Genomic DNA, 27,689 nt, shown 5'->3' on the forward strand with positions numbered 1-27,689 from the left:
CCTGGAGTGTTCTTCAACCTCTCTTCTTGTCCAAATCAGCAGTAGGTTGGTAGACTGTTTTTCCAAATAAATACCTGACAGCATTGTGTAAAAGCAAACACAAGTCTGAAGACTGTTGTTTTCTCTAAAATATGTGTAGTATTATTAAACTAAGACTTAAATAAGCTATTATTGTGATAGACGCAGTATCAACATATATTATCATACTATAGTATGTTTATAAAATAGCAAGATCATCTGCTGGGTTGTCATCAGGTTATTTCACAATAATTATTTGTGGTATTTCAGGAAAAAAAAAGTTTTCTCTGCCTACTTTTATTGTCCGTAGAACTTTTACTGTCCGTTCTTGAGAATGAATGGAAAATAAGTTCTCAGACTTTTATCGTAATTATATTTTTTACAATCTGACAACTCTCTTAGAATATCAAGTAATTATTTCCAGGTTGTACGTTGAACAAATTTTAACAGTTTAGCTGTTGCAAATAAGAATTTGATTTGCACTGTGTACAATCCTTTTTTCTGTTGGGCCAGTAACATTCCTGGGGACTACTTTCTTCCTACAAATTTGAATGTTCTTTATTGTAACATTTCACTTTTTATCAAAAGCTGTTCTCACCAAAATAGATTTTTCAGATATATAGGAACAACATGTTATAAATACATAGTTGATGTCACCGTATGTTCATTGTATTTATCCCCATTCAATTCATATCAGTTTGTCTGGTATTTCTTCACTTATAAATTAAGATGTGGGTGGCAACCCTGCCCATGGCAGAAGGGTTGGAATTAGATAATCTTTAAGGTTCCTTCCAACCCAAGACATTTAACAATTCTAGGAAATTATCTAAGGTTAATATTGAATGTTGTTTGTGTTAAATCTTAATTTTAAGTTGTTGTTTCTGCTGTAAGGGTTAAACTTACTTTCATCGCTCAATGCAGAGAAAGAAAATGTTGTACGTAACGAAGTACTTATAGAAATTATTGTTTTGATAGCAAATACTGTGTACAGTTATTAAAATGGTGAGCTCCACCTTATTATAAATATGCATTTTCATCTTGTATGGAATATTAAAATAGAAATGTCATTTGGAATTTTGTGTATGTCCAAATGCTTTACAACAGAAAACAAAGAAAGAACAGAAACAACAACAATGAAAATAACAATAAAAAAACACCACTGAGAAACAAGGATGCCAATCAAGTGCCAAGAGGTCATACTAGAACAAATTTTAGATCCTTTCCGAATTAAGTAACCTTGAAGTAAATGTTTCTTGATTGTATGGTTCTCTGTTCATATGCAGTTAAGACTTCTGCTGAATGCAAGTGTTTACTCACACGTGAGAGTCTGAAGCATTCTAAAACTGACACTAAATTAGATTGTGTTTTAGACTGTTTAGACTAATTGATGCATCGGATGTAATTTGGATGAGTACACAACAAGTAAGGGTCATAACTTTACATTGTATTGCTGTACAGCTGCTAAACGGTGGTGATGGAATAACAACAGTGAGTAAGGATTGGAAATTCTACAGAGTTGTTGTGCTTACCAAGAATATAGTTTAATCTGATCCTCTTACTAAAAGATTTAATTTCTCCATCTATTTCTTTGTATAGTTTTCACACAACTGTATTTCTAGTGGTGGACTTGGGTTTTTTTTTTCTATTCTTGAAAACATTTTCTCTTTTGGTATGCATATAAGATAGTTGTATACGCACGTTTTTTATGCTTGCTTGGACTGTTCCTTACCCCTTTTGGATGACTGAACACAGTTCTTGTGTCAGCAAGTAGACAATATGTAAGTACCTGCTTTATGTCAGATTGGTGACTTGTGGAGTAGTTTATTGGGTAAATACATCAAAGAAAGGTGTGGAGTTTAAACACCAGTGGTCTGAAACTTTCTATCCATAGTGGAGTACTGCTTATACTTTCTAGGTAAGATTTACCATACCAGGTTGCTGGTATTAAGTTTCTTCTGTCAAAATTAATAATTATGAGCCAATCTTATGCAAATTAATAGCAAGCTTTATTGTTGGAAGGATCTTTTGATTGTTGAGAACTGTTAATAATGCAACTGAGGAACTATGTGTTAGGAAGGGATAGTCCTGCACCACAAAACATAGAAACTGGATAAATTAAATGATACTGATACAATTCAACATGTGATCTTCTGTATCTGACACTTTATAATGCACGTCTATTTATGCCACCATTACAAGTATCTACAAATAAACACTTTTGTCACTGATTACTGAAATTATATAAACAATGCTATGTATTTGGCTTAAAGCTGTATGTTTATTCCTTCCCCATAGCCTTGAAAGAGTTCTGTTTATATTATCTCTTTGTATTAGGACAGGAACTGTTTCCTCCCAAATCCCACTACACTGCTTGAAGGTGTTAATTCTCCCAGCTGCTTGTTTTCATGCTATAGTCTTTTGCCAGTAAAGAAGGTTTTTTTTCTTCATTTTCTAGTATGCTTTGGGCAAAACCAGCCTGGTTAGCTCAACTCACCTATTTAAATTAAATTGGCTTGGTTTGTACAAACCATTTTAGGGAGTGCTCACATGATTTCTTCCGGCAGAGCTGTGGAGATGATAATCTCTAGCAGATGTGTGATAACAAATAGCTTGGGATAGTAATGTCTTCATCTGGTGCAGTTGTTAGCAGACCAAATGTCTGTCTGTAGCCTGAGGCTGTGGGCAAACAATTGAACATGATTGAGTTATGGCAAGTTAACAAGTTGTTGCTTGGCAGCTGAGCTGCCATAGCTGAGCATGTGCTCATTGTTTGCCTGCTCCCAGCACGAGGTGAAACACATTTTCTTAAGTCAAGAATTTTTGTAAAATTTTAGAAAAAGGAGTTCTACCTAACGAAGATTCCCCAGTGCAAAGAACATTTGTTTGGTCAGCTACAGAGTTGAACCATATTTTGCTGAGCTACTATAACATGATTCTTTTCAACGAGTGATGTATTGCTAAGAAAGTAGGGGACCTCTGTAACATAACTATCTGTGTATCTAAATTTTTTATGTATTTGTCTTCACAATGTCCTGTAAGGCTACGAGGTGCTTTTATTCTTATTTGACAGAATAACCAGAATGCTGAAGTAAGTTAATATTTTACCTTTGGTTGTACAGTCAGCACTGTAACTAGTTATTTTATGCTGTAATCTAGAAACAACATTTCAGATTGGGAAACTGCTACTACTATATAAGTTAAACTCATACAATTATTTCCTTTACTATACATAATGGTCTTACGTCTTATTTCTTTTTACAGCATGCTCATGTTAAGTTTTGAAAATTATTTTATCTGTGTTTATTTTTCTTATTGTACTGTAAGTAGAATTTATGGCACACACATGAATGGAGAAACTGAAAAGAAAATAGTGTCCAAACTTCTGCCGTGTGCAAATTCTTTGTTCCATCTTGATGACTCCATGTTGGCTTTCCACACTCAAATGTTCCCCCAGTGATCATTAAAAGGAAAAAAGGCTATTTGTAGTTCTCATACAGTTCAGTCCTGGCTTGAACAAAGTCTTACTCACAAAAGTGATATATTATTTCAAAGTGATATAGAATTATGCAAGTTAGGTTTAAATGAGGTAGTTCATGCAATGCTAACAATCTTGTCAATGTAGTGGCAGCTTAGGATGAACTAGTTATGCACTTCTTGTGGCTGCAAAGTAGATCATAACATGAGGTAGAAGCTTATATTTATTTAAAAATCAGAATAGGCACCTACTCATCCATTACTGTAATGTGAGAGGAAGACCATGTGCCATTCTTCCAATGGCCACCTGTTACTGTTCTCTTCTGAACTGTCAAGAAGGCTTTGAAGTATGCTCTTGCAATGGTAAACAACACAGGCTGAAATTCAAGTTTCTCCACATGAGAGACCTTAATAGAAGATTATGGAAATAGTTCAAGTGTTATGTGAAGGAAATGTCAGATGATACTAAATAATGATGAATGTCAGTTAAATAGAATTGTAATCATAACTTCCCCAGGTTTTCTGCAGCTACTTTCCTTTTTTCCTTAGTTGTTCTCAATCCAGATTAAATGTATGCCCTGCATTGCTAAAAGGTGTTGTATCTCAAGTACATGTTTCTGATTATTTATTTATTTATTATGACTAACGGTATTCTCTTAAAGAAAGTTTCTAGAAGAAAATTAGCACCAAAGCTGATGAGAGCTTTTCGAAAGTGTGTTTTTCCTCTGTTAGCAATATGAATTTCAGCCTTTCCCAGTTTGGAAGGGAGACCCCTATTTGTATGTTTGTATAGCACTTGTTCAGTTTCATCTGACGATACAGAGACAGTATGTTTTTTTTAAAGATGTGACAAATAGAATTACAGCTGTTCTTTATTTGAACTTCTAAAGAAACAAAGATGTGTAAGTATTCTGTCTGCTCCCTCTTTCCCACCGTGTCATCTGTTGTTTGGGAAAGAGTCCTAATTTGCAGCAGATACAAAACTATTTGTCGTCTTGCAGGTTTGCCAAAAATAAATGAAACCATTAATTACTACATTTTTTTGAGCAGCTGTTAATAGATTGGGATAAGAAAACTGTACATTAGACTACTGGTTAATTACAAGTACTGTAATTGTTTAATGTGGCTTTTGTGGAATGAAATTACAATAGCAGAGGAGGTAAATTCAGCCAGTTTTTTGAAAATTGTACATGAAAATGTGCATATAGTTATACTGCAGTAAAACTAAAGAATGCATAACTGGTTTACTGCATAGTTTGCTTTTGCCATCACATGAACAAATACTCCCAACAAAAATATTTTAAATGGTAATATTTAAACATTTTAATTTAGCTGTACAACGATTAAAGGTATTAAGTTAATATGTTATAACCCCAGAGCTAATCAATCATGCAGGAGATTCAGATAAAACATTAAAATCCAAATGTGTTTACATCATTAGAAATTAACAACTAAGCAGTTTTATCTCCTCTTTGGAGTGCCACGAAGCACTAACTCTACACTTATGATTGGTGCCTAATAATATTTGCAGTTCCAGATTAAATTATGTGAATGTTTGAGGACACATTGCTTTCTTCCCTTGTCATCACCCTCAGGGACAATGTTATTTCATCAGTTTGCAATTTTTCCTGTTGGAGAAGAGATGGTGCCATTTTGAAAGAGGGCAATTCCTGATCTAGTTTTCTGTACGATGACCTTATTTTTAAGGTCATTAAATGACTTGCATTTGCGGGCAGAGAGAGCAGTTTGGTTGTTATTTCAAAGGGTAGCAAGGATGTTGTGCTTTGGAAAAAACAATTTTAAGGAAATATTTAAGTTCCCTTATTCATTCATGGATAGATTAAAGTATCCACTGATAAAATTAATATTAGTCACTATTATAAAGGTGTAATATTACTTTTTAACTCAACCCCTCCAACTTTGTTTTGAAAAACACAGAATTTCATTGCTTCTGTAATGCAAAGCTAAGTTTTAACTACAAAACCACAAACAGAATTTCATTGTTGTTGTACTAAAAGTTAATATACTTTACAATATTGTGCATAAGCTGCTGAATAGTCATGAAAATTATTTTAAAATTAAATTCCAACAATGCATGAGTGTATTAACTGTCAGTAAGTTGATTAGTCCTTACTTAAAAAAAAATAAACAAAATGAAATAACCTCCAGAATTGGTCTGCTTCTGGATCTTCCTGATGTACAGTCTAGATTGAATTTTACCCGGTATGAATTGATAACAAATTTCTCCATTTCATATAACTGAATTTCAGCATGATATGCTTATTTCTCACACCTGTTTACAGCTTTGCTTTGTTGTAGTTGCCACAGTGAAGCTTACTCCAGTTTGTACTCCAAAACTTGAGCTTTGCTTTTCTCAGCTTACCTCTTAAAGTACTCATGGAATAAAGATAAAGTTGATTTTGTCTTCAGAAGAGTGAAGACTGTTCTTGCTATTTAAGCTCAGTGCAGGAACGATGCACATTAACTTGCACTGAAGCTCCATTAACTTTTTAGTTTGTTGTTAAACAATGTTGCAATCAGAACAGGCCTTTTTGCTTTCTGTTTTTCCAGCGTTCATTTGTCCTGGCATGAGTTTTTGTGAAGTCATACATTTACTCACACTGGGGAAGTGATTTGTACTAGGCTGATATAAAAACTTAGATCCTCTCTGTCTGTACACCATGCAGGCACATGAAAGCTGTTTCCCTTGAACATAAGGATGAATAGTTATGCATGGAGGAAAGGTGGGATTGTATTTTTCTGTTCTTGTAAATTTAAGTGTTTGTGTAAGTTTTACATTAAGTTCCTGCTGGTATTAGAGGAATCCCTGGATCTCATATATTAAAGCAGCATCCACAGCTGTACGTTAACTGAAATTCTTAGCAACAGGCATAGGCACAGTGATTTCTCTTCGGACTGTGGTTTTCTGTAAGGAGAGAAATTTTAGAGGAAAATGTGCGTAGCTTGTTTCATATTATGTAGAATTTTCTTTCTTTTATATTTCAAAGTTGTGCTCATTTATTATAATAATACTTTTCAGTCTATGTGAAAAATGACATTCAAGAACTGCCCTAGCCAAAAAGAAGAATAGGACAGTAATCAGCGTGCTGTTTTTGGATGTGGGACTTTGTGTTGTCAAGGCTTTTTGAAGTGTTAATATCACCAGTTATTAAAGGACAGAGGACATCAGTCAATGTTTCTTTAGCTTCTTCCTACCTGCATTTCTTTGTTATTGGAAATTCAAATTTTGCGTTCACTCCTACAGTGCAGATACCTTGTACTTAGTGAGATTTCATGACAGTTGTTACGGTGAATGGATGCAGAAAGTTAGGAAGCATAATTAGCTTAACGTTCAGTCTCAGCGTTGGTGAAGTTTTTCCCCCTCTCTCTTTGTAGGCACAGTTATATCTCATTTTCTCAAATTATTGTCTGAATAATAGCTGTACTATCTTGACCAGGAGATGAGATTGTTTGAAGAGTTGTTTGTCAAGCATGCTATTAAAAATTTGGAAGTGAAAAGACTAAGAAGGAATGATGTTGAAGTCCAGCTGTAGAGATGTTATTTTCTTGGAGCCAGTTGAAAGACAGTAGGCTAAAGACTGACAAAAAACTTCTAGATCACTGATCTATATTTAGACCTGAATGAGCAGTTGAAAATCGTTATGTTGTGCTGGCTGTTTACTTGCATGAATTGAACTGTTAGTCTCTTACAGTGGAGCAAATGCATTCCAGTTGGCTATGCTTTCTCATTTTCACACCATAGAGGCAAAGAATTAAACTGATACAAAAGTTGGGCGTTTCCAACCTTACAAACATTTTCCTTGTTCCATTTTTAAGCTATGTTAGATATTTGTGATAGATTTTTACATTGTTGCTTCTTGTTCTCTGCCTACTCTAAAAGAAAATTTTGAAAGTGGTACTAATTTTTGCAATGATTTTAACCAGTCCCTATAAGAGTATAATCTAAAACTATGGAAGTGTGAGGTGTAATCCAGAACTGTATTGGCAAGGCTTTTCAACAAGTTGCATTTGTCCTGTACTGACTATATTTAGTGAATGTCACGCTCGGTAAACAAATATGTATTCAGAAATATCTGTAATGAACAGTGTAGCTGAGTAAGCTATCCAGTCCTTCCGTGGAAGTATCTGTTCAAGGCCGTGGTTATTGCTCAAGTCAAAAAGATGATTCTGAAATAGTTTCAGACTAGATGAGGACCCATATCTTTTGGATATTAATGATGGTGTCACAAGATGAAAAAGGAACGAAAGAATGTTTGCTTTAGAATTTGTGAAACAATATTATCCTATAACAGAAAGATATTATTTCTGGAACCTCTTTTCTGTTTACATTACATAATCACACAAAGATGAGCATTACTTATTTTTATCAGGTATTCTGTGATTAAAAATCATAATGGAAAATATGTACTCAAAATTATTTTGAAATATTCTGATATAAATATTCATTTCTAAAAATGTGAATTCATGTCATTTGTTGAAAAAGCTGTAGTTATAGCTATCAAATTTTTAACAGAAGTAGATTTTTTTTTTAGTTCTATTCTGTCAATGTTCCTTGGTGACTTGTTTGTACACTAAGATATTGGTTTAGATTTGCCTTTGTGTAATTCATATACTTTTGATCAATTCCAACTCATGCCCAATTATATTACACTAAATTAACATAATTCAACAGATGTTGATATTTAAATGTTTTCTGGCATTCACATCTTGGACAGCTGTCTTAGAGCTTGGGGAAAAGGCAAACATTTAGAGTTAAATGCTGAACATATGCTTAAATTACTAATTAGAAACAAGAAAAAACAATGCATTATCCTTTCTGAGGGCAGTAGGCCTCTCATACAGAAAAAAATTTAGAGACTCTTGATTTGCAGATAAAGTATGAGTGGCTTGAAATTAGGGGTCACAAATTTTGTTTTCCTTAGTATTTATTGTACCCGTGTAGACTTTCAGACCTTGCACTACTTCTATATCTGAATGACCCTTAGAAATGCTGAAAAGGTAATACAAAGGAAGTTATTAGGATACAGTATTTGGTGATGAGGTAAGCCAATGTGGGCAGGAGGAAAATTGTATTTTTCTTATAATATTATTGCTGTAGGACTTTCAATAAAACAGGTATGTCATCCTTATGTTGAAAGTTATGTTGTGACCAGATTGGCTTAATATGAAAGGAGTTTGATACGCACTGTTTTATCGCAGCTGTTTAAAATTTTCTAAAAGGACAATAAAGTGCATAGCTTTTGTGGTTAATATAATATTTTTCACACTTATGGAGGGAGATGCTGCAATCTGTTGTATGAATGATGTCATTCTTTAAACAAATTTGAAGAAAAGCTTCAATATTTGTAAAGGAAGTAGAGGAATCAAATGTGGAACTGATTTCATGTGAATGGTGTCTGAGCAAATGATACCAAGAATAAATTTATATTCATCTTCATAACCATTAAAAATTAATTTTTATGCTATACATGAATTGTATTTCAGTATTATTTTGCCAGTTCTTTAGCACTGAATGAAGAGTTACTGTAAAAACTTTTAGCATATTTTGTACACAAGATTAATTTGCAGCAGTCTTTGTTTTCCACTCATAACTAAGAAGGAAATCCCTTCGATACTGTCAACACTCCAATGTTTAGAAGGTCTGGAGGGAGCGGTGTTCTTTCTACAACCTCCAGAAAGTTATCATGAGAGAATATATATAAATCTGTGAACAATTTCACACACTAAAAACAAAATCAGGCATCCTTCAGACGTACTAAAGATTTCTAAGTTTTTAATTTCCAGGAATCAGTCTTCTAGTGCTAAGTGTTGTCAGTGCTGCTTTTGCAGGTTCCATAAAGGCCATGAAATCCTTTTAATTCACTGGGAGAGATGATAGAAGTAGAGGTAGACCTCATGTGTACTCTGAGTGTTTGATCTCAGCATCACATTATCTAAGCTTTTTTTTCTGCATGGAAGATTTAAGTGAAGAATTGTTCACCAAGAATGCAGCTATCATGGTAGCTTTGGTGTAGACAGTAGGGGCTGTTCTAATACTTAACGCTCACACTGCCCAAATTGCCATCATACACACACGTGATGTTTCTGTGACAAATAACTAAACAGATTGTAGACATTGATTTGACTTGAAGTAAGGTAAATTTGTTATGAGTGACATTTATCTCAAATACTCTTACCAAAGTGTTACTGGATCTTCATTGTTAAAGCCATTATTCTGTTCATTCTCATCCACAGAAATAACCTCAGAGTAGTGTCCTGCACATCTGCTTGAATTGTGCATGTACTGTGCATATTTAGAGAGTGAGAGGATGTAGATACCTTTTTGAGAATGGGCAAGGAGCTGTCCATCTGTGTAATTGTTTATAATGCACAAATATTACCATAGGGTTACTGCTTTCTGGCCGTTTGCATGGAGGCCAGAGACTGTGCCCACATTTGGACAGAAGTTTGTGTTCATCATAACGTGATTGGACATTTAGTAAAACATACATAGTAGTTTTTAATTGTATTTAACTCTAAAGTGATCGTAAACTGTTCTGTGGACTCAGGTTGTCTTGAAGCCATTGCTAGTCACTTGCGGAGAGTGAGAAGTGTACAGTAAGATGTAAGAAAAATGCATCCAGGCTTTCTATTTAAGCAGTGCTAATGAATGTGCTTCCATTGGCCACTGCATACAACAGTGTCTGCATTTAAAGGTGTAATAAACAAGAATCTATACTACAGGTCCAGTATGTGTAGGAATTTGAGAACCCTTTCTGTGATATTTTCATGCTAAAGATATTTGAGTAATGAGAATTTCACTCAGATTATGCTTTGATTTTGTAAAGTTGACTTACACAATGTACTTCATTTTAAATCATTTTATTAACTTTCCTCTGTTATGCAGTTGAATTGTGTTGCTTTTTAAAATCTTTTTGCTAATGTGAATGTTGTTTCACATACATACTAAGTAGACATACTTAATTTCAGTTTATAAGGAATTGTCAAATTGTTTCAAGCTTAATCATGGTTCTCACTACATTCTGTCTTCAATTATATCTATATTCATATCTATTGCTTATCTATATTTTAAGACTGAGAAATGACCGTGGCAATTACCTTTCCACTTGGAAATAATTCTCTCAAGTCCCTTCTAGAATGCAAATGCGTCAACTCTTGCCTTATTTTAATCTTTTCTTAAAGAATTTTGCTTTTAAACTTTTGTCAAGCTTCTACAGTAGCTAAAGCATTCTGATGATAAAATTGAAGAGTTCTACAGCCATCTGCAGGAATGCATTGATACTGTGGCAGAACGATGTGGCACTGTTTACAGTGAATTTGTTCCTCAGGTGAGAGAGATGTCGGTTGGAATATAATGGATAGACAAGTATTGATCATTACAGGTTCACCTAGTTATAGCCTAGAAATCAGGCTTCTTGAAAACATTATTACATTATCATAGTCTGCAGCATAGGATTTTCCACGTAAGAGGACAGGTATTTAATACGTGTTGTTAAACAAAAAATGCACACTCTCCCACATCTGGCTTTGTTAGTCCTCAGTACTTTTATATTTTTTTTTAACACGGAACATAAAACCATAATCTCCATTACTTAGAAGTTATCTTACCAATATTGTAATGTAGTAAGGTTAATGTTTTGACACTAAATATACTGAACGACAAAATTAAGTTTGCATTCAATGATGAAACTAGCAGTGCAATTGCAGTGCATTAACAAAAAAGCAACTGTGCTGATATCAAACCATTGCAACTTGCAAGGAAAGTGACAGTTGCTAAAAGCAGAAAGAGTAAAATGAGTGTCAGGTTACAATGAAGTAGACAAAATAAACACGCATATATTTTGGCTTTAATGCACTAGTACCTGGAGTTCCGCCGAACAAGATGACAGTCTTCACTAGTCTAAGCTGTTGTACTAGTGCATATGAAATTAAGTGCTTTAATAACAGTCTTCTCTGCTTCTTTCTGAAGAGACTGTGGAGCAATTATTGGATTTGATTAATTGGTTTTTGTGTTGTTTTTTTTTTTTATTTGGGGGGAGCATTGAGTTTGCGATTGTTGTTGTAGTTGTCTGTTTTGGGGGGCTTCGGGGGTTTTTTGTTTGCTGCTTTTTTTTACTCTTGCTATGGTGGTGATTACAGAAGCATGTAATAAATCAGTGAGCTAAAAGTCATTTGGGAATATCAGCTAACCAGTTCATCGTATTACCCTTCTCAGTGACTGGGCTGGTGAATTTTTAACTCTGAAAGCAGCAGAGGTCTGTGTTCAGTTGCTCGCAAGGTGGATCACCATGTAAGCCATGCAGCTGTAGGTTCCATCGCACAATGGTTGGTCTGGGGGGATCTTACCAAATGGCCCATTGTCTACACAAGGATTTTACAGATATAAATCTGATATAACCTCTAAAAATTGTCTTGGAGAGGTGAACACCCTGAAGGTATTCAAGGCCATACTATATGTAGTCTTGGGCAACCTGATCTTTTGGGTAGTGTCATGGTTTTGTGATTTTCGGTTATTGGTATTCCACATCATAACATCATGTAGTGAATGTACCTAGTTCTCTGAAGAGAAGGACTACTACAGTCCCCACGGTACTTTGCTCCTTTGTTACCATTTTCCAGCCGGAGGGAAAAGATAGAAGCTCGCAGTATAAAAACTTGCAGATCACGAGACCTCATCCCTTTTTTTCCACCGTCTCTCATCTTGGCAGCACCTCGCTCTCCAGCCGTCTTATCGTCGGTAGTAGAGTAAGGCCTACCTTGATTTTGGGACATTCTCTCTCTCTGTATTGGATTTATCAGCTTAAATTGTAATTATATTGTATTATAGTGTGTTGTTTTGCATTCCGATATTTTATTTAGTAAATTAGTTTGTTTCTCCTCAGATTGTTGCCGCTGTTCTTTGCTCTCAGGGCCATCTCCCTACCCTTTTCCCCTTTCCCCTTTTCCCGGGACGTGGGCCCTTGGGTCCCCCGTCCCCTTTGTCACGGAATCGGGCCTAACGCCCGAAAACCGTTGACAGGTAGCAACCCTGTCTGTGGCATGGGGATTGACACTACATGATCATTAACGTCTCTTCCAACCCCAAACATTCTGTTATTTTATGATTGTGTGAAGACATGAGGAACACTCATGAAAATTATTTACTTATTGAGCTTTGATGATTACGGGGGGAAAAAAACAAGAAAAAGGAGTCTGTTCTGTAGGAATGGATAGAACTGTTTGGGGAGTTTGAAGATGCCAGAAATCGTATGATATTATAACAGGGGCAAGTCTCTTGAGGAAAAGAAAATGATAAGAAAACTGCAACTATTTAAGGAGGAGGATAACAGAATTTGAGTGAATGTTTGTCACAGTGTCTAGAAGCTTCTGAATTGTTTTGCGTGGCATTGCTTCTCTACAGAGAATAAAAATATTTGCTGTATCAAAACTGCTTTTCATTGTTATTATTTTCATAGAGTTGTATTGTTTGTTTGTTTTGCTGTTCCTGCCTTCTATAGTCTATCTTCAGTTTTGAGGCTCTTATTTACCATGTATAATGAAGAATCTAAATAAAACACCCAAAATTTTTTAAATAAATAAATAATAGTTGACAGTAGTTTATTCAGTGTTTTTGTTTAATATGTTGAGGCATGCCACAACAACAGCAATTCCTGGCATGCTAGTGTAAGTTCACACCAGCCTGGCTTTTGCAGCCCTTTGATTTCCCCCTGCCACAACTTTGCTGCGGCTGTGACACTCGCAGGCCTGCTCTGCCGTGGTGCAGCTGATGCCCTGTCCATGCTCATATTTTTCTTATTGACAGTGAGTGTTCTTGCCAAACGCCAGGGACCATAGTCACATCTGTTTGTCTCCCAAGCTTGTCTGAGGCTGCTTGGGAACACTTTTTATCCAGAGGGCAGCTTTAACTAGGCCTAATACTCTGGAAAGCCTCTATTTGTAAATGCATACAATGAGGCGACAAGTTCCTGTTGTCTTTCCTTAAAAATTATTCCATTTGACACTGCTTGCTCTAGTCCCTGTCACCAGCACATCAAAAGCCAAGTTTTCAGGCAAGGTGGTCTTAACAAGTTTTATTTTTTCCCTAATAAAATGCCTAGATTCCCTGCAGAGCACTATTTATAAATGATAGCTAGAAGCAAGCTAGGGATAAGTAGAGAGTAGTCAGGCAAATAGCTATCTTCCTTTCTGTAATCCTTGCTCTTCTGATTTAATGCTAAGGAACATAATGCTGAACTTAGCCTGATTGAGGGTCAGAGTTCTCCCTCCTTTCTAATACTCCCATTACAGGCATTTCAAAATGTAGTGTTCTGCTGAAGTACGATGCTTCATTTCATCTAACTGCTGGTTCAGGAACTGTGATGGTTCTTGTTCATTCTTCTTAAAACCCTTAGCTTTATGTTTCGCACTAATCCGAATTGGCGGTGCATATCAGATGGTAAGACCTGGTGAAAGTGAACTCCACTTCTGCATTGAGAGCAAGTCTGAGATTTGATGTTAGTGGCCATAAAACCAGATTTGACAAAGCTTAACTGGGACTTTAGCGTATTGCTATTTATTTGTGGCACATGGAATTTTCAACAACAAAGAAATACCCACTCTCACCTTGGCTGCTGATCAGATTGTTGTGCCTTGCAAAGACGAATGATTCATTTATGCTGAAGGAACAAGGCTGCCTTTCAGATGTTCATTGATTTTAAATTAAAAAGTAACTGTTATGTTCTACATGAAGGGTGACAACAATAACAAAGTAGTCCTTACTTAGTGTTATTTGTTGCAACTCCATTCCCTGTGCCTGGAGGAAAAGTGGGGAGACCCAAGTACCATAATCTTACAGATCAATAATCTGGATATCTCAATGCAGTATAACAGATAATCAATTCTGGGTAAAATAACTCAAACACTACTAGCTGTTACTGCTCTAGCTTGTGTCTCCAGATTCAATTGCGTGACTTTATTAATTTTTATCTTTCATCCTGCTTGTGTTCCTGGAGGCTTTCTCCATTTTTCATTCTGAAAGCACTGAGTTGCACGCTGTTTGGCATATAAATTACCACACAGTTTATTCTACGTTTAATATCAGTGTTATATGCATCTCTTAAATATTTATTTTTCCATATTATATTTAAGTATTCATTTTCTGTATTGTACAGTCGGTTATGAGTTACATTCCTTGATTTCTGTCTGAATTTAGAACTGAAATATAGCACTATGTTAGTATAGCATTTCTACTGCAATTTCTGGAAGTTAAATAGGGTGGAATTTCAACTTAGAACTGCAAGGAAGAAAAAAGCTGAAAGTAAGAGAAATAAACGTTGAAATAGGGACTCATTAAGTGAAGCTAGAATACATTTCTGTATGAAACTTATTTGTTGGAATATTTTACAATTTACATAAAAACACTGAAGTACTTCCTTGTTAGTTTACTGGATCTTTTTTTAAAAAAGTGTATAGAAGACTGTACATTGCCATTTTTTTAAGTCAAGATATTCTTTTCACTCTTCACATTATTGAAAAGATCTGAAGTCTCTCAACATAAATGACTGTTTGTTATTTATTTAGTAGCAAACCAGCCTAAAAAAAATGACACATACAGTAAAGGCCAGGTCATATATCCATGCTGAAACGAGATTCCCTGAGTGACAGAGTATTGCTATGCTGTAGTAGTCTATCAGATGCAGTTCTTAGCTTGTAGTTTTACCAAAATTCACCACAACACTATGGTAAGAAGTTCACAGTTCTGAATAACATATCTGGCGACATTAAAATTGTGGCATTTATAAATTATTCCATTTATCCCCTGTTCTCTTTTAGTTCTTTACAAAAAATCCAAACAAGATATATTCCTTTCTAGAGGGATTGCACATTACTTTAAGAAAAGTAACATATCCTTTAAGATTATATTGCAAAATTCATTATTTGGAAATTCCAAATTTACCCTTTTTGTGGTACCTAACTGTTAGATAGCTGGCTTTAGTGCAGTAAGATTGGCTTGTCTTCATCATAGGCACCTCCAACAGTTTTCTAGTCTTAAGCTTATCATTGTTTAATGAGAGATTGGACACTGTGCTCCGTTATATCATTCTCATACCGTACCTTTGAATTAGTAAAGGGCAAATTGGTGTACTGCAAGTTGATTTCACATACCTTTGAAGAGTTTACTGTTTCATGTTTTCTCATTCGTTCTTCATCTTAATTTAAAAAGAAATTGATAACGGTTTTCCTGTAATAAATGTTGCTCTGACAGTTAGGCATTACTAGCCTATTGATATTGCACCAACAATATTGTGGTTTCTTTAGATAATTAATCTTAGCTATTTTCCTGTCAGAAGCTGCAGTATTTTTGTTTTTTTTTATGTTGCACTAGAAAGATCACCAGTTTTGAAAATTAAAAAGCATTCCTTTTATATTATTCATTCCAAGAACAATTTATGGTGCTACATTTAGATACTGAGCACTTGTCAACAAACATAATTATGCTTCGATACAAACAAGATTGGTGGCTTCATAGTGCAGCTTCATCTCAATTGAATGTTTTGATATCGGTTTGGATTATACAAGCTTTGTGTTTATGTGGCATTTTTCTTCCTTTGTTAATAGTTTTCTCCTATAATTACTTGCAGGCAAACCAGTGTGCATTTAGGATCATTGTGCATGGGAGACATCAAACGGAGAAGGAAAGCTGCTCCCCTGCCAGGACCCACAGGTAACCAATTTCAGTGGGACTGAACACAAAACACAAGATGTTAAATCTGTAAATACAAAGCAGTAGGTCAGTGACCCAGGGAAATGCTGGGTAAATTCAGTAACTTATATTGTAACTTCAGATTTTTTCTATCCTTACTTGTTAATAGAATTGAAAGAGTATATCTATTTTTTAATCTCTCCCTCAAACATTTCCAGTTTCTAGATCTTTATAACAGTGCTTCTTTAATGAGACTGTATCTTTTTTCGTATACTAAGAATCACAGACAGTAAAGATTATGGCTCATGTCTGCTCAGACATTACAATGTAGAAGACTTAAGATGTCTTTTATTTTTTTGAGAGGAGTGCATATGAATATAGTAAATATCCTGCAAACAATTGAAAATATGATGACAAGCTTTAAAATTAGTGCTGTGGATTAAATAGGAAGCAACTTGCAAACACATTTCTGAAAGATTTTTACAGATGCGAGGTCACAATCATTGCATTTTGCTGATGTCACTGCTGTGAAATGACTTTTTCAATACCTGGCAGTGATTTATAGGACACTTGTCGGTTTGTTTGTATTAATTACATATGTGCATACTGGAAAGAATAGATTGTGTGTGTGTGTGTCAGTGTAAGATGTTTTATGTATTGGTAATATGTAAATCTGGATTGCACACGGTAGTCATATATAAATCATTATAGCAACATACATAACGCATACAGTTTTTCATATATATTCTAGATAGCTGTCTTTAGAGAAGCCTAATATTTGTATTCCAGCTGAATTCCCTCTTCTGAAATTTCATTGTTTTAAATCTCAGTGGCAGTAACAGACTAAGAATAATATTAAAAATGTTATTAAAGCACCTTAGTGGCGGTAGTATAGAAAAAGAGAATGTATGGGTCAGGTTCTAAGACTCTGAACATATGTGAAGTGAGAAAGAAAAATACTTAATGGTTGAAGAGAGAATAATATAATTATTTCTACAAGGTGATTTTCACTTGATAACTTTCAAGTACTAAAGGATGGTACTAAGAGGGTATGAAATATCACAAAATTCATTTTACTGTTCATTTTACCTTGGGCTTTCAGTGTTCGCTATTTTATTTTACAAGCTGGTTCCTCTGCGCAACTTCACAAAGCCAATATTTTGATGCTGAAGTAAATGCATTATATTCAACATCATGTATTTCTATATTTACAATTTTAGAGATTCTGAATTCCCAGGACTTTCTTTTATTTGATGGATAACAGAATAATGATGGGTAAATGTATCATATGAGGTACCTTTTAAGTAATTTGAGAGATTATTTTCTTTTTAAATTCGAGGTAATCTTCTCAATTTTGTTCTTTACAGAAGGAGAGAGGATTTTTTTCTGTGCTCTCACAAGATTTTTTCTGCATTTCATCAGTGTAAATTTTTAAGCAAATATAAAATTTGGTGAACTTCTACATACATGTTGATAATATAAAACATTTTATAAACTATTACAATTTTCTTCACTGTATATCTCCCTACAATTAAGTTATAGTTTGTCTGTTATGAGACTTGATTATATATGTCAATAATTTACCCATTTTATGAAAGGGGTACGGTGTCCTTTAAGAATGGAAATACATCTGGAAATTTGAATAAAAATAGTCGTTTTTATTATTGGATTGTTCTCCTTTCAATCATTTTGGATAAGATATAGGAACAGAGGGACTAGATTTTATACAGAAGAGTTTGTGAATGAATATTTTCTTGAAAGAAAAAGAAATGTATATACGTGTACAAAAGTTGGAAAATAAAAGAAGCATTCTGCTAATAATCTTCCTTATTTAACATTGTAGTGAAAACTGAAAGGCTATCTATAAATGAGTGATTAACTGCAAATATTTTCCTGAGCCATATGTGCTGCAATGTTTCACCTAATGCAAGTTGGTCCTCTGAAAAAAAGTACATAGGTCGCTCTGAAAGTAATTTGTTAATCCTATTTATTTCCATGGAAGCTACAACATATACGAAGAGTGTAATAACACTATTTGATAGTGTTTTGTAGCTGAAAATTTGCTTTAATTTTCAACATAGTCATTGCTCACCACCTTGCTGTGCTCACATCCACTGTTTGGTCTCCATAAACATACAGCAAGCATCAATGAATGTCATTGGGTGCTATTTTTTCCACGTGAAAGAATTCAGTGACACCCCTTTGCTTGATATGCACTTCCACATCAGATGGCATCCTGTCAGATTACCCTTCTGCTACCATCTGTGACATGGCAACAAACTTTAATGGAATATGGGCAGGAAGGTTCCACCTCTGCTACCGTACCACCAACATCCATCTCTGATGTTGTGGGCCAGTATAATAATGTAGGAGGCATTACTTTTGGAGCAGCCCTAGTAGTTCAGACCGTTGCGTGGACTTTGCTTCTTCTCAAAGTATACTACTTAAACTGAACATTGTAGTGTCATTATGGTACTTTTCTAGTATGCTATGGGGAAAAAGTGGAAATAAACTATTGAATTTAATAACATCAGAAAAAGCCTGCCCTGCTTAAGCTTATGGTCTTTAGTTGCATGTTTTCAAAATCATCTGTGTTTTTGAAAAAATTACAGAGGTAAAGTAATTCCTATTTCCTAATTCCTACAGCCTTGAAAATGATCATTTAAATGTTTAGATTCAGTAGTACTGGAGAGAATGACTGGTGATACCAGTGAAGTATTGAAATACGTTCTCTGTTTTGAGTCTCACAGCACCTGCTATTTTCAGACATCTTAAAAGCTATAGTCTTCTGTAGCAAGCAGTGTTATTGGTTAAACGTTTATTAATTGTGACAAGAACACCCAATTTATTTCTGTACTCCAGCTTATTTACTGCTCTTTCACCTTTGTATTTTGTATTGAAAAAGCAAAATGAATATTGATAGAGTTAGATATTGATTTCTAAATTTATAACCTGTTCTCTGCCTGGAGTCAAAGTCACATACCAATAGGTTTGTGCATATTAGTAACAAAGGATGTAGATTTACTTGTACAACAATGAGAAACTATTGAAGCAAGAAAGTTTGAGCAGCATAGTGCATTTTGTAGTTTGAAAAATGTCATTTGTAAAGGTGAAGAAAAGCTGTGTTGAAAAGCAGTGAAGAAAATTGGAGATAATATTAGGTATGGATTGTTAGGACCTGGCAGTACTGAGGTGGTGAAGTCCTAATCTGTCCTTTTTTTTTTTTTACTGAAATAAAGTTTTTGGATTTTGGATGCTTGATATAGCCCCATCTGTGTATTACCTGAGCTTAGGCAGTTAATTGGTTTATCAGCTGAAAAAAGATGGAACAAAAAATTGTTTACTTTCTGCAATTTCTTGTAAGAATAATATGTTGAACATTAGAAATATCTATATTTTTGCACAACTTCTTCCATGAAATCAAAATTGTTTCAGTGAGTCAGCAGTAAAATTTGGGGCCAGGTCATTCTCAATGACTATGCCCTCTTTGACTACTTGAGCAGTAGAGCTATTTCAGATGACACCCTGATATATTTCATTGTAGCAATACAATGTCCTCAAGTGTGTATAAAAAACTCTAAGGCAAGCCAATACATTATCATGGAAATAGCCCTACCAAAACTGGGTTCTGCTACCAATGAAAATAATAACAAAACAAACTACAACAAAAATTGTGTGCAAGAGAAAGGATATTCTCTATAAAGTATTGTTTATAGTTGAAATGCATGCATTGGAAATGCTTAAAGTAAATTCAGTAAACAACTCAGATTACCTATGTAAAGTCTCATATCAAAGTAGTAGATGCTACAGAATTTCAGATGCCTTGATATATTTACCCTAATTTCTTTCCTAGTGACTCTGTCACTTTCTGTACAGATTTTATTTTTCAATCAGCTATTTTTTTCTTTTTTTTGTTTGTTTTTATATCAGATGCTTCTAAACATTGCTTGTTGAAAGAAATCTTTCTTTCGGTGTGCAAATTCTGGTTGACATCTGAAGGATGTTAATAACTTATTTTAAAGAGTGTATAAAATTGGATCCAGAATAACAAAAACGTTACGTTTTACTGGAATGCATTATAAATAACCATTTATTTATATTTGAAAACGTTCGTTTATATCTGGTGTTTCTTAGTGTGCTTTATAGTGTGGATTTGCAAAAAATAATTTTAAAAAGAAAGCTATCTTGTAGTTGAAATACAAAGAATTTACAAATTAAATATATGTTATTGTGCATTTTATAGACAACTTGATAATTTTTATGAAAAGCAAGCTTCAGATTTTATGTCTTTATTTGGCGTTTTGCATGCTGTGCTACAGACAGGTACAGACTGAAATGACAAAGTTAAGACTCATTTTAAAAAAAATGTTTTTTAATGAAAAATATGACAGATTCTTAATTACAGCAGAAATACTGAGCATTCCTATAATGCCATCATGACTCACTTTAACAAGGTAATCAAAAGGGTACATGTTTTCATTCCTTTTTAAAAATTGCTAACGGAACAGCTAAGCAAACTATTTTGCTGATGCTTAATATGTCAGTGATTAAAAATCAGACCTGAATATCTGCAGTACCAAAATGATGATTTGAAAAAGATTGTGATTACACTGTGATAACAGCAGTTTCTGAGGGTAAGTTTGTGGTGAAGGTCAACTTACCGAAATAGTAGTAAAGAAAGGGAAAACTTGTTCTGACCTGAATGAACTGTCAGTAAATTTCCAAAACGCGACAAACTATTTTATGCCTACTTTCTTCTTAGCTTGATTCATGGCTTTTCTACCTACTAAATGTACAGCTCTATCAACAGAAATCTGTTTTCATAGAGCAGTTACAACACTAGCATGTTGTGAATACTTCCCCTTATTGCAGTGTACCAACTCTTATTGTCTTTTATGGGTTACAAAGCCTATCTGCCTGATTGTCCAGCCTATGGATATATATATATATATATATATTTTAATGTAATTTATTTCTGCAGGAGATTGAATTTTAGAGGCTTTGTTTCATTTTTTCCTCTTGTACCATGCTTTTTTGCTAAATCAGTTAAAAAGTGAAAGATCAGTGTGTAACATATGGTATTAGAAACAACACTAGGTAGTGTAAAGAAATGATTCCACACAGAGGAGCCACCTCCGTTTTAAATGTTTTTTGAGGGACTTTTTTTTTTTGCTTTTTTTAAAAAAAAAAATTTGTTTTGCTTTTTGTTTGTTTTATCAACCATTCAGATGCACTGATAGTTTGAGTTCATAATGTTGGATCTGGCAAAGAGCAAAGTCAGGACTCTGAACTTCACAAGAGCGAACATCCATTTAAGGAATTAGTGGATGGGATCCCCTGGGATACTGGCCATAGGGATGTAGGAATAGAACAGAGCTGGCAGCTCTTTATAGATGCTTTTCTGAAAGCAAGAGCTTGCAGAAAAGGCAGGAATCCAGCATGGCTGAGCAAGGACCTGATGGTCAAACTGAGAGAAAATAAGAAAATGTACAGGCAGTGGAAACAGGGAAACATGACCTGGAAAGAATACAGAGGAGGGCCATTTGGTCATGCAGAGATGGGATCAGGAAAGCCAAAGCACAGATGGAACTGAACTTGCATTATAAATTGTTCTTGGAATGAATAACTTAAGGGATGTGAAAAATAACAAGAAGGGGTTCTGCAGGTCAGAAGAGACAACCAAAGGAGAGCATACCCTCTCTGATAAATGAGAAGGAAGAACTGGCTTCCAAAGGCATGGAGAAGGCTGAGATACTCAATGGCTTCTTTGCCTTCACTGACAATTGGGCTTCCCATGCCTCTCACAACCCCAAACCTGTAGATGAGGCTGGGGGAACAATATCCCTCCCAGTGTAAGAGTGGAGCAAGTCAGAGACCACCTCATGCGACTGTATTCGTACAAGTATGCAGAGCCAGATGACATGCATCCCAGGGTCCTGAAGAACTGCCTGATGTGGTTGCCAAGCTATGCTCTATCACATTTGAAAACTTGTAGCAGTCAAGCAAAGTCCCTGGTGACTGGAAAAGGATCTGGACAGGCTTGAAAAGTGGGCCCATGTGAACCTAATGAGATTCAACAAGGCCATGTCCAAGGTGCTGCACTTGGATTGAGGCAGTCCCAGACATGTGCACAGACTCAAAGAAAAACTCACTGAGAGCAGCCCTCTGAAGAAGGACTTACAGGTCCTGGTGGACAAAAAGCTGGATGTGACCCAGCAGTGTGCGCTTGCAGGTTAAAGGCCAACAGTATCCTGGGCTGCATTAAAAGAGGGGTGGCAGCAGGGAAAGGGAGTGGATTGTCCTCTACTCTGCTCACATGAGGCCCCATTTGGAGTACTGCATCCAGGCCTGGGGCCCCCAACACAAAAACAGTACAGAGCTATTGGAGTGGGTCCAAAGGAGGGCCATGAAGATGATCAGAGAGCTGAGGAAATTTTGATTTTTTTATTGTCAACCTATAGCTTGACATTGCTACTGCTAAGGTCACATCTAATATTTGCATTCTGATGTCTTCATTACCTACACAAGGATTGTAGTTGGCTTGTGTAAGTGACACGATTGCATTTTAAAGAGAAAGAGTGAGATCCGTAGCAAAACAGTCTGGAAAGGGATAATTCAGTGTCTTCCTGGATCTTCATTTTATTAGAAAGCTCTCCAAAACAGGAATAATCTAAGCCCTGTTATCATCTCTTTATTCTAGCCAGAAGTCTTAGTAATGTTCCAGTTTTTGGTCTTCATGTTTATTATTGTATACTACTTAGTAAAGTAGCCTCTAGAAGCAGTGTAGATATGGGCTCTGATAAATAGGCAAATGTTTATTTAGCCTGTAGTAAGTATATATATGTGTGTGGATGTATTTGACGAGTTTCAATAAACTAATCTTCATCTTTAAATTTAGTATGACAGAATATAATATTCTAATCACATAGGCACAGGAATGGCTATAGAAGAAGTCCTTATTAACCATTAATGACAGTATCCTGGTAGTCCATCCAAATTTGGTTTAAGATTATTTAGAGCCACCATAAGGGGCACAGCCCTAATATCTGTTTAAGCCTCAATCTTTGTGCTTCCATTTGGAGAACATTTTTGTGGTTTAAGTACTTTCTCTGCAGGACTCAGTGCAAGGTTACAATTATTTTCATAAAAGTCAGAGAATGCTTATCAGAAGAGAGCCATTTTGTCAGGTGTTGAGGGAGTTGTGCAGAACTTTGGAATTCTCCCAGGTGGAAACAATTCTTCTGAAATGCAGTCCAGTGACTGTCTTTCTGTCAGCATAGATGGGGAGTAAAGCTGACCTCATTTGGACCCTAGTGAAAATATAAATATGAAAATACAAATATGAAGAGATTGTCCCCTACCGAGGAATAAGCGGAATTCTACTAATTCTGGCTTTTTCCAACCAAAGATAGCAGAGACTGAACGGGCAAAAGAATACATTTCACCCACAGCGTGGTCCAGTAAAGCAAAAAAGGGGAAAAGCACTTGGAAGTCCAAATCCAAGTGATTTGCGATGATGGAAGACCAGTTAAACCAGTTCAGTGTCCAAATTTTCATCAGTGTGTGGATTTATAGTTGGGAAGGTTAGAAATGAATGTAAAATTTAGGGTTTGTACTACAGGATGCATCTACTCCTGCTGCAGTTATGCAGCTATTACTTTAATGCACCTAGCAGTGGGGCAGTAGGAGTGAAACGGTAGGAGTGCAGAAAATGAGTTCTGCTGTGGATGCTGGGTAGGTATGAAGGCTTCCTACTGAGGACCTACTGAGGTTCTGACTGCCTTCTCTGCTGGTTTTATCAGTCTATACTTGCTAGAGTAGAATGCAATGCAAGCAGACTTATCTACACCATAATTCTTCTAAGGCCATTATTGAGACACAGTCCTTAATACCTTGTTGTGAGGCATATATGAAAGTTTGGTCTAACAGTTCAATCTCAAATACTTAGCTAAATAATGCAGTATTTTCATATCTGATTTTTTGTTTGCTTGTTTTTGTTATATAGCCACAGCATAGTGAATTGTGAAAACCGCTAGAGGTACTGATTTTAAAAATCACAGTATGGCTGTCAGCCATGCTTGCATTGCTGACTCTGTACAATTATCCAAGACAGTTTTAAGAATATAAACATCTGGGCAGTCTGATTCCCATTTTGTTAGTTAGAGAGAATGGACATAGAAAAGATACACTGCAGCAGCATGTTATTTTGATTACATTCCTTCTAAAATGTATTGTGTATCAAGATCAGTCCCTACTGTTTTGAGCTCATCTGTCTAGTGAGAAATCAGAAAAGAAAAAGAAGAGATGGAATATTAAATGCTTTCTGAAAATGAGGGGGAAAGTGCACTAGCTTTTAAAGTGAAGCAGCATGTATCGTTTCGCCTTCCATTGGCTGTTTATCCAACATCAATACAACACTTTAGGAGCCAAATTACTAAACAAGCTGCCAATTAGGCTTGCAGTCAGCTGGATAGATTAGTGGCTAAGAGAGGCAGATACAAGATTTTCATCTCTTGAGCCAATTACGCAAGTGAATTACCATCCACAATGCTCCTTGGAAGATTTGAGGTAGAAAGACTGACTCTGCTGTGATAGACATAAGTGAGATCCAGGGTAGGGGGTAAGGGTTAGCAGGCCTTGTATTGCAAAAATTACCCAAGCAAAAAGAGATCCTTCTAGGAAAGGATTTAAAGGATTTAAGGCTGCTGAGAGCGATAGAAGAGGAAATAATAGTTGTGGAATGCTCTGCAAAGGCATTGCTGTCCTACTCACAGGTCTAAATCATATAAAAGAAAGATGAAAGGCCAAGACTATATTTCTGTACAGTGTCATTTTCTCAGAACTGTTTAAAAAAAACATTTTCTTAACATTGCAAAAGTTCAGTGGCCAGAGATGAAATTACTTCAGTATGCCTTAATTTGCTTCTTAAAGCTTAAAAATAAAAATAGTAGCGCTTTTTAAAATAAGAGTTATTTAACAGATTGAACCTAGCTGTATTCTTGACTTTATTCACACCGATTTAAACCAAACATGCTTGATGTTAGTCTTACCCAGAAGTTAGACCATACAAATAAATATCGTCACAATTATGCTTGATAGGGTCACAGTTTCTTTATTTTTCTATAATGCACAATAACTTAATTGGTTAGCTTTTAAGTATTTTAGAAAAAGCTTTTAGCAAATAAAATGGATCTGTCAGATCAAAACTGTGTATAGGCTCATTTGTTTCCTGCAGAGGAGCATTGTTTCTTAAATATGAAGCAAATTTAAAACCTGAACTTTTGCAAGCTGTTGTATCCAAAAATGATTAAACAGATGTGGAGCCTGCAGCAGCATTAGACCTCTGATCTGATTTTAGCTTACAGATGGAATTAAATTAATTCATGGCAATCACTGTAAAATCAAGGGTATGGCACTGAATGCTAGTGTACTGTTTAACCAGGACATACCTGTCTCAACAGCTGTTTGGAAAAAATTGCGTACCTTTATTTTTCATTGAAACTTGCCTTTAATAACATCATAAATATAATATCAAAAATTACATAAATATGGTAAGGTTTTTTTTCCACTTCCTAGTTTTGTTTCTTCCTTATCATATTCCTTATCATATTCCGTGTATGTAAGGTCATATGCATAATAAATGTAGACCTTGAAGTGTGTCTATTCACATACGTGAGTGTTTGAGGGTTGAGCTTTTTTAAATTATTCTGGTTGCCATTATTGCTGAGTGAAGGGATGCAACTGGAGGAATTTTTAAGTGCCATCTTCTGAAGTAAGCTACTGTTCCTCAGTATTAGCTCCTTACTTGTGTAACTGCTACTTACTTCTGCTCGTAGACTTCTCATCTGAAAGTTCAGGAACCAAATTGTTATAGTAGCTGAGACATTTTCAGTCTGTAAAAAGAAAAGACTCTGCATAGGGGATTCCAGCAAATTATTAATATAGAAACTTCCTCATAACTCAGGTAACCCTACAAAGCCCCATACAGCAATAAATTTTGAAAAATGTATCCTTGCTTTTTCGCTTAATCTGATTTTGCATGGGTATGTTTTGTGGGATTGCACAATGTGTTTTGTTCTTGCTCCTGGGTGGGTCAAGACTGAACACATCCCAGAGGTACTACAGCCCTTTTTCAAGGCCAGCATGCTTGGACCATTCTCTCTAAAAGGCCCTACTGGCTAGTCCAAGAAGTGCCGTGGGCTTGAATTAAAAGCTGAACTTGAAGATTAATATTACAAGGACAATTACCAATTTTAATTAGAAAATTAATGCCCAAAGCATATGAAATGGGGGTCAGGGAAATAACAAACAGTTTAGTATGATTGTTAAGAGTTCTTTTCAATCATGCAGTGGGTTGAAGATGCAGGGTAGATTTTGTTTTGTTTTTATTTCTGATTGACCATGGGATGGAGGATAAAGGCAGTTATGAATACAACTATCCAAGTTCTTCTGATTCAGAAAAAAAATTACATTATAAATAAACTTCCCTGCAATTCTCATCCATCATTTGAAAAATTTAAGACTGACATAGATATATGTTGATATAAAAACTGACTATACTGCAAATGATCTGCATATATTAAACCTTTTCAAAATTGAAATAAAAGCTATTCATATTTACATTATTTACATGAAAGAGTAATTAGTCAACGTACATGCCTGTATTATAGGCACGTTGTGTGACTTTTTGTTTTTGCTTTATTATTGCTGCTGTACAAAGCCTCCAAGCACATTATCCTTTGGACAGTGCATGCTGCTTGATTCTTTGCCCAAAAGAGAGTGTGGAAGCCAAGTTTATGGTGGTTTCTGCTCTCTCTTTTTGTTATAACTTGGCAAAGTGTAAGAATAAAACAGAAGGCTTTAGGGCAGGCCTTGGTGTTCTAATAGGAGAGAGAAGTATATACAGTGGAGAAAAAAACCAATTTTTATATGCATTTCCGATGTATGTATATCTGTTGAAACAAAGTATTTTCATTTTCTTGTCAGTCACAGAAAGAAAGAAGCAATGAGCAACATTAAAAAAATATTAAAAATAGAAATATTTTATTATTTAATTATGTCATGGTACAAATTGCTTCTTCATGTATCTTTTTTTTAATGAGGTTGCTCTGGAATTCTTAAGAATTAATGTTCGTGTAGGAAGCTATGTATTTTACAGGAAAAATTCTGCGGGTTTTCCCCCCAAATAGACTAACAAAAAACTGTTTATTTTGACTCAAGCTGTGCCTTGCATGCCAGCCCAGCAGCATTTGTCTTTGTCTAAGCAGCATTATGAATGGTTTAGTATTTCCAATGCTTATATGTCATGAAATATACTCTTATCTTTGTTCTTTCTTGCTTGACGGATCTCTTGGATCTTTCTTTCCTTTGAAGTTCACTTAATTGTTCCATGGCTACTGAAACCACATACCATTTCTTACCATGAGTTGCTGTGAAGAGTGGACCAAAACAGGCTTCCAGGATTTTACCTGTGAGGTTTACCTTTGCTTTTGTT

At 35.3% G+C, this 27,689-nt stretch overlaps 1 protein-coding gene across 3 annotated transcripts in view; it reads left to right on the top strand.

The window, feature by feature from the left end:
• GPATCH2 (G-patch domain containing 2) overlaps nucleotides 1–27,689 on the top strand; it is a 113,577-nt gene that overhangs the window by 78,969 nt on the left and 6,919 nt on the right. For all 3 annotated transcript variants that reach the window (XM_021390231.1, XM_021390229.1, XM_021390230.1), the window contains exon 9: nucleotides 16,134–16,216. In XM_021390231.1, the coding sequence (XP_021245906.1) occupies nucleotides 16,134–16,216 (83 nt within the window). The remainder of the gene's footprint in view (nucleotides 1–16,133; nucleotides 16,217–27,689) is intronic.

The sequence above is a fragment of the Numida meleagris genome, chromosome 3 (assembly GCF_002078875.1).
Source record: "Numida meleagris isolate 19003 breed g44 Domestic line chromosome 3, NumMel1.0, whole genome shotgun sequence".
Taxonomy (NCBI): Eukaryota; Metazoa; Chordata; class Aves; order Galliformes; family Numididae; genus Numida; species Numida meleagris.